This window comes from Ptychodera flava, chromosome 18, assembly GCF_041260155.1.
Source record: "Ptychodera flava strain L36383 chromosome 18, AS_Pfla_20210202, whole genome shotgun sequence".
NCBI lineage: Eukaryota > Metazoa > Hemichordata > Enteropneusta > Ptychoderidae > Ptychodera > Ptychodera flava.
The window spans coordinates 39,851,908-39,866,776 of NC_091945.1; the positions used below are offsets into that span (position 1 = coordinate 39,851,908).

General features: G+C 36.8%; 2 protein-coding genes across 4 annotated transcripts in view; one reads left to right on the forward strand and one right to left on the reverse strand.

Annotated features, from left to right (window-relative positions):
* LOC139117578 (BBSome complex assembly protein BBS10-like) overlaps nucleotides 1–7,583 on the forward strand; it is a 43,357-nt gene extending 35,774 nt beyond the window's left edge. For both annotated transcript variants that reach the window (XM_070680812.1, XM_070680813.1), the window contains exon 2: nucleotides 5,623–7,583. In XM_070680812.1, coding sequence (XP_070536913.1) covers nucleotides 5,654–7,444 — 1,791 coding nt within the window. In that variant the 5' untranslated portion in view covers nucleotides 5,623–5,653 and the 3' untranslated portion in view covers nucleotides 7,445–7,583. The remainder of the gene's footprint in view (nucleotides 1–5,622) is intronic.
* An 86-nt stretch (nucleotides 7,584–7,669) lies between these two features.
* Nucleotides 7,670–14,869, reverse strand: part of LOC139117579 (retinitis pigmentosa 9 protein-like) — a 70,633-nt gene continuing 63,433 nt past the window's right edge. For both annotated transcript variants that reach the window (XM_070680815.1, XM_070680816.1), the window contains exon 6: nucleotides 7,670–9,688. In XM_070680815.1, coding sequence (XP_070536916.1) covers nucleotides 9,463–9,688 — 226 coding nt within the window. In that variant the 3' untranslated portion in view covers nucleotides 7,670–9,462. The remainder of the gene's footprint in view (nucleotides 9,689–14,869) is intronic.

Genomic DNA, 14,869 nt, shown 5'->3' on the forward strand with positions numbered 1-14,869 from the left:
TCAGACATTTAATGACATGCTGCACTGTTCGTTGTACTCACTTTGCTCTGTATTGATAGCATTTCACAAGTCATGTGTCAGCATATTAAGTCAGGTGACACTGCTGTCCCGTTGTGAATAGTTATTTTTTGGCGCAACAAATTTGGCAAAGTTAACACACCGTACAATACAAGGTGTCGAAAGCAACACACAGGGACAGCCCATGTCCGATATGTAAGCACCATACACATGCTAAATATAGAAACTATATTGAAATATAGTTGCGTCGTCCATGGATTGAACATAACTAATTTATCACAGAATGTTTACAAACAGTTTTCTAAACACAACGAAATTGAAAATCGGGGATTTGAAGTTTCAAAATATCAATATTTAGCCCCTATAAATTCACATTCCAAAGACGACGTCCGATTACTTCGATAGCAATCCGATTACTACGCACTCAACATTGGGTAAAAAAGTTGGCAACTTTGAACCCCTAAACACCATTTCCGTCCTGTTAACAGTTTCAGGATAAACATAATAAAGTTTCGAAGAGTGTGGTAATAAGATTTCGTACTGCTCCTCATTTATGAAACGGCTCTTGGGTGAAATTCACTACCCTGTCCGAAAACTGTCACACTGAGTGTATCTAAAACCGCTTGTCGTCAATATTCGAATCATGTCACGGAATGGTATGACCATCTTTAAAATTATTTTCCAACTTCGATTTCAAACGTAGATAGCTCTCTATGAGTTTGACGTTCAAATCTGCTGCACAGGGACAACTTCATCTTGCCAAGCTCACGTAGTTCAAAACGGGACCGTAACCATGCTCTTTTTTATGAAGTCTCCAGCAATTTTCCAGTTTGTGGCTCTTGGCAGCCGAAGGTACACAATCTCTTTCTTTGTCTGATAAAACTTACCACAGGTTATGCCTTATTAAAGTTTCGGAGATGGGTCCTCTTATGAGTTTAGTCATCGTCGATCGCAAGCAACGACGTGTGTATCTGAATAATTGCCATGCGCCGTCTGCTGTGTGTCCACCTTTCAAATGCACTGTCCAATTAAAAGGCAGCTTTCATGACAAAAGTGGTCCCAACATCAAAACCTGTGCATTAAGAGTGCAGAGACATAACTATAGTTGATACAGAGTCATTGATTGGTTGAAGATTTTGGACAATGTCATTTTAGTAGAGGGACTTACTTGTGTTCTATTGGATTGCCCGTAAAACCATGGAGTTTCCGGGCCAGGTTCGCGTTACCAATTCGGCAAATGAAAGGTTTGGCGTAAAAACAATGTTTACATTTCCCTTTGGACAGTTCTTCATAGTGGTTAGTGGTCAAATATCTTTGCAAAATGTACGAATACTAACTAGAATATTTTCGTAAACATGTTTTTCTTCTGAAAATGCGAAAAGAACAAGCAGCAGCGAAAACACAGTATTGGATTTCAGATGAAATCTGTAATTTTGTATTTTGGGGCAATTTTTGCCATTTTTGGTCCAAAAATGTGTATTTCCAAAATTACTCATCTGATAGCTTTGAAATTTGGTAAACAGGTTCCTATAGATGATAAGCCGGCTTCTATAGGGGATGTTCCTGTTTTATGACTTTCAACAATACTATATCATAGTATCTTAAAGTGTATATCTTACCAAGAAAATATTTTTTTAACTTTTTTCTCAATAAATAATAATACTATTTTGATGCTAAATGGTGGTGGTGTTGTTTTCCATTTCCCGTTGATAAATAATTGTGAGAATGGAAAATGTTCATGGCTTGACGAAAAAAACCTCCTGGAGGAACGCGTCCAGTTCTGTGACGTCATAAGTAGCATTTGTGAGTGTAGAACGGAGTAACTATACACACCATTGCAGAATGACATACATCTCAAGTTCTGTCTATATTTGGAAAGTGACAATCACTCTTGCAATAGAATGTTGTTTGGTATGATTGATTTAGAGTGTAGCCAGTGATGGAGAGTCTAGTGTTACTGTTGAACATGATTCCATCGGATATATTGTGAGCGTAGATTTTGTGCCTCAGTTCACTCAGCGTGAAATGTCTCCAGACCAACCGGCGGCTATATATCAAGTATGTCAATGCAAACGATCCGCAGCTTCACAGGAAATCTAGAAAATTTTGATCTACTGCTCTGTTCTCTACAAAAGTTATTAGAGCAGAATATTATTTTTATCAGGCCCTACTTCTTGTGATCCTGTGCTTTCCTGGAGTACATAAATAAACACCTGAGATGCCAAGCTGACCCCTGTCGCTTGGCTTTTTTGTCTCAGTGCGTGGCAGCAGTTACAGCTGCCCAAGGTCATGGCGTTGACACCATCGAAACATGAGCTTACCAGAGTACATGTACATTGCTTCAATGTCACCTCATCACAAATGTGAGAGTCGATTGATTTTTTTCAATTTCCTTCAGTTTATTCTGTTTTGATATTTATATACCCACAAACTTGGGGCTAGTCTGGTCAGACAAAGACAATATACAGAAATATTTGGAGCCAATATGGCCGCCAACCCATGTTTTGATTTATCGCCGATAAATAAGCTAATCCCATCATTGATATTTCTAATGGAAGAGGACATTTTAGAGCATGATTTGAACGTAGAGCGTTTTTTCTTGTATAACTAAGCATACATGTATGAATGGAAGAGGGTCCCACCCTGAAACTGACTAGATGCAGTCCATAGGAAGGTTGATTGAAAATTGCCAGTTGTCTAGTCAGGACCCTGCTGCATTCTGCACTCTGGACCTTGTCAAATGATGAACTCGTCCTTACTTGGTTCTGTATACTACAGTTGTGTAATGAATGATGCAAATAGTAGACAACTGTTTACAGAGCCTGGAAAAAAGCGCAAACTTCACACAGTGATATTAACTGAGGCAGCGAGCCTGATATTCGACCCCTTTCAATACATATCACTCCTAATGTTCTGGCACAGTCCCTATAGACACCCACGTCCCGCGTCAGTCCAGTGGATGAACTGATTTACAACTGTAGTATTTTAGGCGTTATAACACAGTGCAGTTAAAGTAGTACACTTTAGGGAGCTACTAATTAAAGGCAGTTTAAGTTGAGTCTCATTCATAGAATATCCTGGGTGGGTCGGCTCTATGTCCTGGCATACTCCTGTACAGTACACAGCGGTTTACTCAGCGTGGGGTCGGCTGCTGGCACACAACTCTGCCATGCTTTCATGGAAATATTTTTTGGTCCACACCAAATTGACAGCACATATATAGACTAAAACTATCCAGGTTTGTGTTTTTGCAATCCAAAACCGCGCATCTATTCATCATAGCAAACAATCTGAGATGTTCTCGAAGTTGATGCCCAATATGTTGACTATTGCTCTCAGGGGATTGCTCTCACATGTTAGCCACATCTGACGTCACGCCACATGACCAATACGTCACGAAAATGAACTCGAACATTTCCAGACAGGGTGGATTTTCCACCACTTCGACAGTGAAATACACTATTTTAGAAAAAGTTACCACGAGAACGTTATGGATTTTTCGAAATAACAAATATTGTTTTATTTGATTCGATTAAGATCAGACAAACAAAAAATAGGTGAGATATACACTTTAATGTACATAGCAAGTTTCATCAATTTTGGTCGAGTCAATTCAAATAAATATCCCTAATTTCAAAAGTTCATTAAATATGCAAATTAAGAGTTTGATGAAGTAAAAATGCTTAATGACTTTCAATAATGTTAAAGCATAGTATCTTCAATATACATACTAAGTTTTGTCAATTTTGATTAAGTCAAATCAGATATATCCCTAATTAGGAAAGTTCATTAAATATGCAAATTATCCATTATCTTTTAAGTCACCCCTTAATATCTTTCACAGCTGATATATCTTGGTGTGATCAACATTTGTAGCAAATCTCATCAAATTGTGTGCAGTCATTGTCAATATATATCCATTTTTTCTAAAATCATTAATTATGCAAATGAGCAAAAAGTAAGCAGCCACACCCACCAAAAACTAATCACTTCTTGCCATTTGCAAACTGAATCTGTGTACCAGATTTGATTCTGATCTGATAAGCTGTTTTTGAGATACCAAGCACACAGACAGACAGACAGACACACAGACAGACAGACATCGCTTTGACATATGCTCACGTGTGTGAACACGTGAGCAAAAAACAGCCTACCGGTACTCCATGTTCCATCAATAGAACCAGGGCTAACATGACCATCCTCCCATGTCTGCACATATGCATAGCGATCACGAAGTTGTCTGCGGTCGAAGCTCATTTACTGCTTGTGCTAGCTGCTGCTGGTCTGCTTGTAGTTTTCAGACACATCTCCAACAATGTTATATATTATAGCCCAAACATGGGACTATGTGCCCGAGGGTAGGTGACCATTTGCCCGATGTAAGGAGGGCAAATTGTCTCCTGCCCCGAGGGTACATAGTCCCATGTTTGGGCTATAATATTTTCATTACATGCCTCTCTTACACAGTTTCCACTCAAAATATTTACGTACTTTATTGTCAAATGATAAGCTAATTCCATTTCCGACAGAAAACCGTTAAAAATGGAACAATAATCATCATCGAATGGTGCATTGATATATTTGAACTACTGTTATGCGGTTTATCAATTTTTTCTGCAAAATTTTCCAAAAAACCGGATTTCCTATGCAAAACATGAAATTTCAACATTTTTACATCAAAAAGTTGTCAAGTTGAAAATAGTTCCGGTTCACTTTCAGTCCAATGATGACTATATGGCCCGCGACGTCATCGACGAGTTACCATTGAATCCTATGGGGCGCACAACATTTGATGTACGAGGCATATAATAACTACTTCTTGGGCATAGCTGATAGACAACACACGGACTGTTCATCGTTCCAAAAGTGATGAAAAGTCTAATTGAAATACAATATAAAACATCAGATTATTTGAAATTAATATAATATTTATGCGCACTGTGGAATACAGTCTTCTTATCGTTTGCAAAATTCTTGGCATGAGTATATAATAAATCAGTTTTACCCAGTATGACCAGTTACTCGCATCCAATCAGCATTGTCTAACACAACACACGACACTCATACTGAGATGACACAGGAACAGGCAATATAGGTATTATATCATGTCAACAGAGTGATGATGAAGATACTGCAATTTGATCTGTCAAAACATGAAAATAAACGTGCTTTATCTGCAATTACGGTATATATGGTAGCGTGGTTGAAAAAGGCACAAACTCTGAGCTTTTGAAAAATTCTGTACTTGGTGTTTCTTGCCAGATCAAATAATTTAATATCATGATATAATAATAGCAATAAATAACCTCAGCAATGGTTATACCTCTTGATTTTGACAGTTCACTTCATTTACCTGTATACATTTGCTGTCAGTCATGCACATACGTTGTGAACTGGTCAAAAACTAATGGTACATGTATATCATTGCTGGGTGTGGTTTGTTGCTTAAAATAATCTCTAAGTATATATGTCATCCACTTTCATGTAACTTGAATGCCATCTGTGCATCGTCAATGTGTTTGATAAGAAGCAGAAATCAATGTAAGTGAAAGATGTAATACTATTCATTCAATGACAATGTCTTTTTCATTTTTATTTTGCTAGACACTGTTCCAATACCACAACATAGACAGTGATGGATAGTGTATGTATTGACATCACCAACTGTACAACAATCTGTTGTTGTTTAGAGAAGATCATTAAGAAATCTACAGGACCAAATGCATTTCAGAATATGATCAGTACAGCTACAGGTAATGTGTTGCTTTCCAGCTGTGGACAAACAATATTGGAATCTTTACACCTGTCACATCCTGTTGGAAGAATGATCATTAATTCAGTGAGTGGGCATCACAGCTATACAGGCAACAACTCAAAGACATTTATATTGATTCTGTCAGAGCTATTGAGACAAGTACATCATTACATTGAGAGATCATCAACGCATGGACAATGGCATGATTGCTCAGCACAAAACTTTTCCAGACAAGATCTTATCCAGTTGTCTCGTGCGTTTCAAACAATACATCATGAAGTGCTTCCCAAAGAAGTTACATCACAGTTGATGCAGATTTCAACTGCAACTAAGCTAAAGGAAGATAATTACCAAAGTGTTAAGGAAATGTGTTTTGCAATTATCAAGACATCAATGGTTGGGAAATTCAACCAGCTCGTTGTTGAGATACTGAGCTGCCATCTTTGTGACTTCATATTCACTAACTGCAGATCTATAGACAGACTACATTCAGAAGTGATGTGGCTGATTGATCATTTTGATAATCTTTCAACACAAATGATAGATTTGACAAGTGAGTCCAAAATCATTGATGGGATTCTAGTACAGGGAGATTTTGTCATACAGGCACTTGACACTGATCAGCAACGCAGAACAAAATGCAAATTCATCTTGGTGGATTGTGAATTTAGTGCTAAACCCGAGACAAATTCAGTGTTGTCTTTTGAAAGAGATGATGAGCTCCAACGTGCTTTCGAATATCAAAGTAAAATAATCAAGATATTTCTACAACAATGTAATATGTATGAGGTCAACTTGTTGATCTCAACTCACAAGATGTCAGACATGATTTTGTTTCTGTTTAAGGAGTTTGCAATATCAGTAGTTCAAATGGTATCAGAAGACATAGTTTCATTCCTATCAACAGTGTGCAGAATTCAAGTGATTCATAGTCTGTGGGAACCATTGATAGACAATCACATCAGTACTGCTAACTTCTGCAAAACATTCAGCCAAAAGTCATATCGCCATGTTGTTCTTGGAATCACTGATGATTCTGATCACAAAGTTCATCAAATGATTATATGTGCTCCAGTTCAAAGCATATGTAGACAATATCATTTTGCTGTTTTCAACAGTTTGAAATGTGTAAGGACTTGGCTTGAAACAAGAGAATTACTGAGCTATATGGCAGAAAAACCACCAAGTTTACAAATGGGTCTTTCAAATGAGCAAATGTCATCATGTGATCTTGGTGTAAGTGTCCCAGGTGGTGGCACAACTGAATTCCATGTTTATAGAATATTGCAGAAAAGAAAAGAGAGAGAGTGTGATCAGTACTTGAAAACTGCATGTGACATTTTGAGTAAAGCTTTACTTTATGTTGTTAAAGTGCTATATGAAAATTCCAGTTCAGTAAAATGCCAAGAGAAGTCCTATCCTGAACTCTTGCAGCAGATGACAGAAAAAGTTGATGCCGGTGATTTCTCATGGGGAATAAGTGACAAAGATGGTTGTTTACAGGATATGTACAGTATGTGTATATTTGAGTCATTACCCGGTAAATATTTGGTGCTCAACGATGTCATTTCACTACTGCTACAAATTTTACGATTGGAAATGATGGTGAGTGTGACAAGTCAGAAGAATTCACAATTGAAAATGACTGACTCTGATTCTGACAAGAATTAGGCCGATAGTCAATATAATATGTAAATCAAAGAGAAGATTAAATTTCCTTGCATTGTGATCTGCATCTTCCAAACATGCATCCATTCAATGCTTGCTGTTTCTGTTACAATTCCAAACTGATACATGGTGTTAAGCAAATGCTGTACAGTATGCGATGCCAAAAAGGTAACTTGTTTGCAGAAAGACTCCATGATATATACTGGAAATAAACTACCAGACACAATCTTTCCATTTGTACATTTTATTTTGAAAGAAATCAACAATGCACATTATGTTTTATACTTGATAGTACTTCTAGCGTGTAAATATTACAACTCTTTTAAGTAAGATGTACAAAATTTCTTGAATTTTGATAGATACAAATCCGTTTGTACAGTCCATGTACATATGTGATACAAATAGCATTAAACTCCTAGGCTAAAACTGCTGCATCTTTAGGCTTGACAAATTTATTTTTTTGTAGTACCAGTACATGTAATATAACTCCCATTTTGACAGTTTGAGGCACATCAAACTATTGACTGTCAGCAGTCCGACTGTCAAGTCTGACATGCCGAAAACTGTCAGCAGTCTAGTAAGTTGGACATCCATAAATTATCCAAAGTATCAGCAGTCTGACTAGTCAAGTCCATCATGCCTCAAAGTGTCAGCAGTCCAACTGTCAAATCTGACACGTCACAAATTGTCAGCAGTCAAATATCAAGTCTGACATGTCACAAATTGTCAGCAGTCTGACTGTCACCAGAGTAACCTACCACAACCGTCTAACATGCAATAAAGTGTCAATACTGATATGCTATAATTTGTCAATATTGACAGGTTAGACTTGACAGTCAGACTGTTTACAGTTTGTGGCATGTCAGACTTAACAGTAAGAATGATTACGATCTGTGGCCAGTGTCTTCTCCAGAGTACATGATTGCTCGATTCCCCATCTATTGAATCAAAATTCCCACTAAACCAAACACAAACCTGCAACATCTCACCCCACTCTTGCACTCTGCATTGATATTGGCACTCCACACCATGGTTACAGACTGAGATGTAATTGATTTAACTCACTATGTGATACCAGCTTCCTATTTACAGATGTGATACAAGCTGAAAGACATCAATTACTGTGTTCATACTAGGTAAAATTGGAAATGCTTCAGCAGCACTATTTGTGATTTGCAAACTGGGAGGATTTAGTTTGAGTCCATTTGTGTCCACACATAATAAGTTCAGTCTTTGTTTTGGAGTTATAACCTACTTAATGCGCCCTCTCCAGTGCATAAGGTGTAGTATTTAAAAATAAGGGAACACATCAGCTATTAAATGATGTGAGAAGTTGTGGGTTTTAATTTTTTGAACTCTGGTCTGATAGTGCATACATTAATGTTATATACAATGTTGTGTGTTGGCTATTTTAGTGTTAGAAATTAGCCAAGGTGAGATGAAGCTGGACCGCTTGTGTCTGAGACACTGTGATTCTTCAACACTTTTGTTTCCCAGAACCTTTCCTTTGTAAGTCGCTTGAGTTTATGTGATTTTTGGTGCATATTTTATAGCTTTGCTGTTCTAACAGTGTCATTAGAAGTCTATTTTCTTATAAGTCCCCACTAGGTTGCATTTTACATAAACAGACACTGGCACGTGAGCTAAAATAGTGATTGTTAAAAATGCTACAAGATCTTGCAATTGACATATATAACAAAACCTGTAAAAAGTATCGTTAAAAATTATAGCTAATGGCCCTTATGACTCACATGCAAACTTGGACTTGTATTCAAGGTTGTGTTTGAATTCAATTACTGAGTTTCATAGAGTACAGGTCACGATTTGTAATTTGCATGACCTTTGCATTACCTTCAAGTCCCTTCATCTGGAATTAAAATTCAGTAGCATCAGACACTGCCCTGTAAAATATAGATCTATCACACAGATCATAGATCTAAGAGACAGCACTGTCTTTGACAGAAGAATTGTTCACAACAAATTTGATCAAGTACAATGTCACAATCTTTTCATTTTATTCTTTATCTGTCCTTCCTATTGCTTGACTTTCTCTTCTTTTTGAGTTTCTGTTTCTCTTTAGAATGATTGTCTTTTTTATGTTTTGACGTTCGTTTTGGTGTTCTTTGCCTCTTGTCTGTGTCTCGGCATTTTAGTCGTTTCCGTCTGTGTGGATGATGTGATTTCCTACTGTAACTGTCATCACTGTCACTGCTAGATAAATCTAATAATGCTTGCAGCTGTTTTATCCTGTAAGACAAAACCAGTAAATTCACTCAGTACCTGTCTATTCCAGGTAATGGCAATATCTAATGGATGGTACATCAGGTATCTTGAAAAGCAAGACTTTTGCCCTTTGTGAAATGTTTTCAATAGGGACTAAGCCAACTTAACATTCAAACAACATTCCTCATGATTACTCATTGCAATTGTAAAGGATTTCATTGCAACAAAACAAAATTGCACCACGGCACAGTAGCTACTATAGACTTACATGTAGGTGGCATGGAAATACACAGCATAATATCAGTTGGCAGGAGCAAAAAGCTTTGAAAATATTCTTATGGCTGATGAAAAGTTTTAGAACAGTATACCTTTATACTGTAAAACATTTTTAGCTAGCATCTTTCTTTATATTGAAGTCTGTCAATTCACTAATTTGAGATACTGCTGATTTAAACTTTTTCCTTAGGACATCTTTGTAGCTAAAATTAAAAATAGCGCCAATGGCACTTGATCACAACTGGCACATTGTGAAACTACTCTATCTCTGGGTACACCTGTACATGAAATACTGAATGGGTAGGTGCTGCGGGTTTGGAGTTTGTCAGTAAATGCACACAGAAAACAAAGTCCCGAAGTAGCGAATTGCAGCCATTTTCAAACCACACTATTTGTCAGTGGGGTAAGCAATATTCGCAAAAATCACATTTCCAGGTTAATAGACTATGTTTTACGAAATCACACGTCCTTATTACAAAATAAAACGATCTTTGTCTAACTGCTGCTCCGTTTGGCTCCATTTTTCGGAATCGGAACCTTGGAATTAGTCTGAATATCTCTACCAAATATCAATGCAGTCTGTTCAGCGGTTTTTGACTTTTTGTCGTTTACGGAAAATGGACACTGTCCACCACCGGTTGAAGCTAACCCTATATCACAACTTCCAGATGTGATAATGACCTATGGTCATTATGTTAAAAAATACCGCCAATGGCGCTTGGACATAATGACCGCCTAGTATTATCGGCATTTATCAACAACCACACTCACTGTGAATTAGACAGACCACAAAGTCAATGAGCAACATATAACTGAAAGACTATTTTTCACATTGCGATTTTAAGCTCATTTTTATGAGAAAAGAGACATGTATATGTATATGGAGAAAAAGCAGAAGACATATTTGTAAATTGTTTGTTAAGTGACAATCATATATGCATCTCTTGAAATTTTGTGGTTATAAGGTATAACAGTAGTGTTAGAATAATGAGGCATGAATAAGTTAGTAAAGCTAAGTTGACAGTAATTAACCCTTAAAGTGCCATAGACTTTCTATGCAATGCAACTGCCAGGCCAAGGACTTTTTGAACCCAACTTCTCAACATGTTATGCTTTTTTCAGACCGGTGCAGTTCATTTTCTACGACGAGAAACCCTAACAACCCATTATTATTTCCAAAGCTCAGGATAAGAAGAAGCTCTCTATGACAATGAAAAGTTTCAATTTACACATTGAAGGTGTAAAATTGGGCTACAATGCTCGTTTTTTGTTCAAAATTCACTGAAAATGATAAAAAGTTTCTAAAAATGTATAAAATTCATCAAGGGCCTTCAAACTTGAATAAAATTTTCATGTTATGGAAAGATACAAATTCAGGTACACGATTTCAGCATCATGTAACATCATACGTAAATAATAAACAAAAACAAACAAACAATTAGTGTCTTTCAAAATAATACAAATGCTTCCTGTGCAAATGCATCTCTACAAAAATACAAATAATATTTTACATGCAGTACATTAAATGTAGATTGACAACTACTGTGTATGGAGCATCGGCATGATTGCATTGCCCAAGCATTGTCGTTTACTTGTCTATTGTATTTGTTTGTTTGTTTGTTTGTATTTGTTTGCTTGTTTTATTTCTTCTAGTGGAAATGATTTTCCAGAGAAAAATTCAGTGTACATATCCACTTTGTCATCAGTTTCCAATCTATCATACGATTTCTTGTTAGTGTTATTTAAAATCTGTCTTCAAAGTTAGAAGAAATCAATTATAGTCTTGTTTGCCTGTAAACACAAACAATTAATTTGCATACACAGAGACAACAAGGTTCCACATTGTACATGGAGGGGTAACTATTGTGCAACACATGCACACAACTATAGGGCATATTCAACTGACTCTGTATAGTTTGAACCGCCGGTATAATTAAAATACCGTCAATGACGCTGTACCTTCTCTAATGTGTGGCCAGGTCAGGTAATTGGTTGTTGGCATGGAGTTGTTGGTAAATAGTTGATGTAGGGGCATGAGGTGGGATATGGACCCAAAGAACCCAAAAGATGATTAAATACATCAATCAAAAAAATTCTAAGCTACAGTATAAACTGCCTAAAGATAGTTCAATGTGGAAAAAAGTTAAACAATTCAGAAATAAGAATTAACAGTCCAAAATAGTAATGACGCACTTCCTTACTGACCTGAGTGCATGTGAAATACACAACCTGGCATCTGTAAATTAAATGTATACCAAGTGATCATTTCCAGTCACTTTTAACTGTTTTAATGGATTTTCCAAAGAGTCCTGTGGAAATGATGAAAAACGCTTATCTGGTCTTGTGTTTGTATAACCTCATGGCTGATAATTGTCATAGTATTGAAAAAAAATTGAAAGTGAAGAAATTACTGTTTTTAATAGGCATATTTTCCTTGAAATACATGACCGTGTAAAGAATATATGCTAAAAGTGTTTAAGAGTTTCTTTTCAAAAATAATTTAATTTGTGACCAAAGGATTTTTATTCTTTGAGTTTACAAATTCAAACATTGCAATTTGTTCAATCATCTTGTGCAGTGCAAAATTTATAAAATGACTGAAAAACAAAAAAAATTGGCAGAATTACAGTCTTTGTGATGTAAAATTATGGGTTGACATCACGATAACTGTTAATCTGTTTGAAGTACTAATACACTATAATTTAAAAAAGAAAAATTCATGCAGAAACGGTAAAATATATTGTCAGCAATGTAGTGTTAATTTTGACTTTACATCAAAATATGCCTTTGCTGATACCAAATATATAGGGCGAAATATCAGCCATGTTCAGCAAAATCCACACGACAGCATTGATCCTTTTCTAATTTGATTTGATTTGCTTATGTTATCCTTGTATGACAGTCAGTACAATATGGAACTTGAACACAACACAGTGAATGCTGTAAATGAAATGGTGTGGCTGCATCCACATGCAGCAATAGGAGTGCCTTTGTCTCTCACCCCTCATTTCCAACCTGTCCCATCCCTGAAAAAATAGTTTGGTCTTATATTTATAATGTTAATAATTTCTGTATTTGTTAAAATGTGCGCATCTCAAAAACTTTTGATCATAAACATTTTCATTGTTTTTTATAGCTGACCAATTAGTTAACCTGTTTATTTTGAATATTTGTGCATTTTTCCTCAGTATTTGACATTTTCTGAATACCTTCTTATTCAGTTTGTCATTTTCTAAAAGTTTAAATGCTCCATTGTGTGGTCAAGCTTTCCACAAGCATCAAATGTGGTACTTCATATAGGAGGGTCTGCCTCTAGAGGGCGGGTATCATGAACACTCCTGTGTTTGTTGGTTAATTCCTCCACATAAACTTCTGATTGTACTGTAAACATTGAACATGGCCGACGTCCGATTTTCCTGTCTAAAACTTTCACTCATTTTCGTTCATATGACTCTGAAACTCCAGGAAACGATTGGGAAGAAAGGGTTATCTTGAAATATTGAGGTACTCGCCGATATTTTGCAAAATTAAATGAGAAAAAATGCAAGGAAAATGCCGACAGGCTTACACAATGACAGTTTTCAGACGAGGCATATGATCATCTCTGCAGATTATGCAACAGGCCCAGATCACGTGAGGCCATGAGGGGATATCCACGCAACTCAGTACCAAACACTAGCGCTCACAGAGTGAGCAAACACAAAGTGAGTACCCCTAATGTCAGCTCAGTAGTCTGTAATAGATTGTAGTCAACTAAGAAACCTTGGAGAAAGGCTTAACACTGTAGCTATGCCGCTAAGTCCTTTTGATTTTTGTCATAGCTCAAAATCGTTCTCCCACCCTCAACCTGAGCCATGAACACCCCCACCAGTTTATGATATGACCCATCACAATGGCATGCCGTCAACGGATCTTGACAGACGGAAGTCTTGACAGACGGAAGTTCTTGACAGCAGCATATTGGTTTTCAACTCTAATACCTTCTCTGTCTATAAATAGACACGAGAAGGTAATAATGAAGAGTTGAAGATAAAAACACATTTCACAAACCTTTTTATCGATTAATTTTGGTGTTTGACCCAACTTACATTAGTTTAATTCACGTACGCGTGTGTAACTATCTGTGGCTTATCGAGTCACGGACTCATACTACCATACATACTACTTACTAGTCAATCCGTTCGCCAAGTTTGATCACGTTTTTTGACAAGCACGCCACAAAATCCGCCACGAAATGGAAAGAAACCACTAAGTATCGAGAAAAAAGTTTCATGTCCGGTTTATTTCAGTTAAAAAAAATACGTAACACGTAGGAAATGTCTCGCAATGTCAACAGTTCGGAACAACTACATTTCATTTACAAACCGGGTCGACTGTCATGGCTGTCTTGCTTCAGGACGGCCGGGGGTCAAATATCAACAGTTTAAAGGGGCTTTTTGGCAGTCAAACGCTTGAAAATTCACAAAATACACTTCAATTTAACCAAATCCTTACAAATTTCTCAATCTTGCATGTTTTGGACTTCGAAAACCTTAACCTTGGGTTCCATGTCGAGAGTTAGGCATCACACAGTGCCGCCATCTTGGCCGCCGATACGTTCGAAGTTTACTATCGCGATCAATTTGGTCACCAAATCGCGTCATTTTTCCGTAAAATATTCTCAAAAAAACTGTAAAATCTATCATTTCTATCACCCAGAGGGCAGTAGCTTGGCATAATATAGTTGTCTTCCGTGTCTACGGCATGGTAAAGCTTTCAAAACGTACGTACGTGTTTCGTTCAATGCACTGTGGCCGTATCCACGTACGGGTGAAACTGCAGACCTGATTAAATATTCATGAAAACTGCTGACCTCTTTTGAAGAAAGTTTGCATAAATTACTGGAATTTTCGATCGTTAGGCTGCATGATGTCATTATTTTAGTCCTTA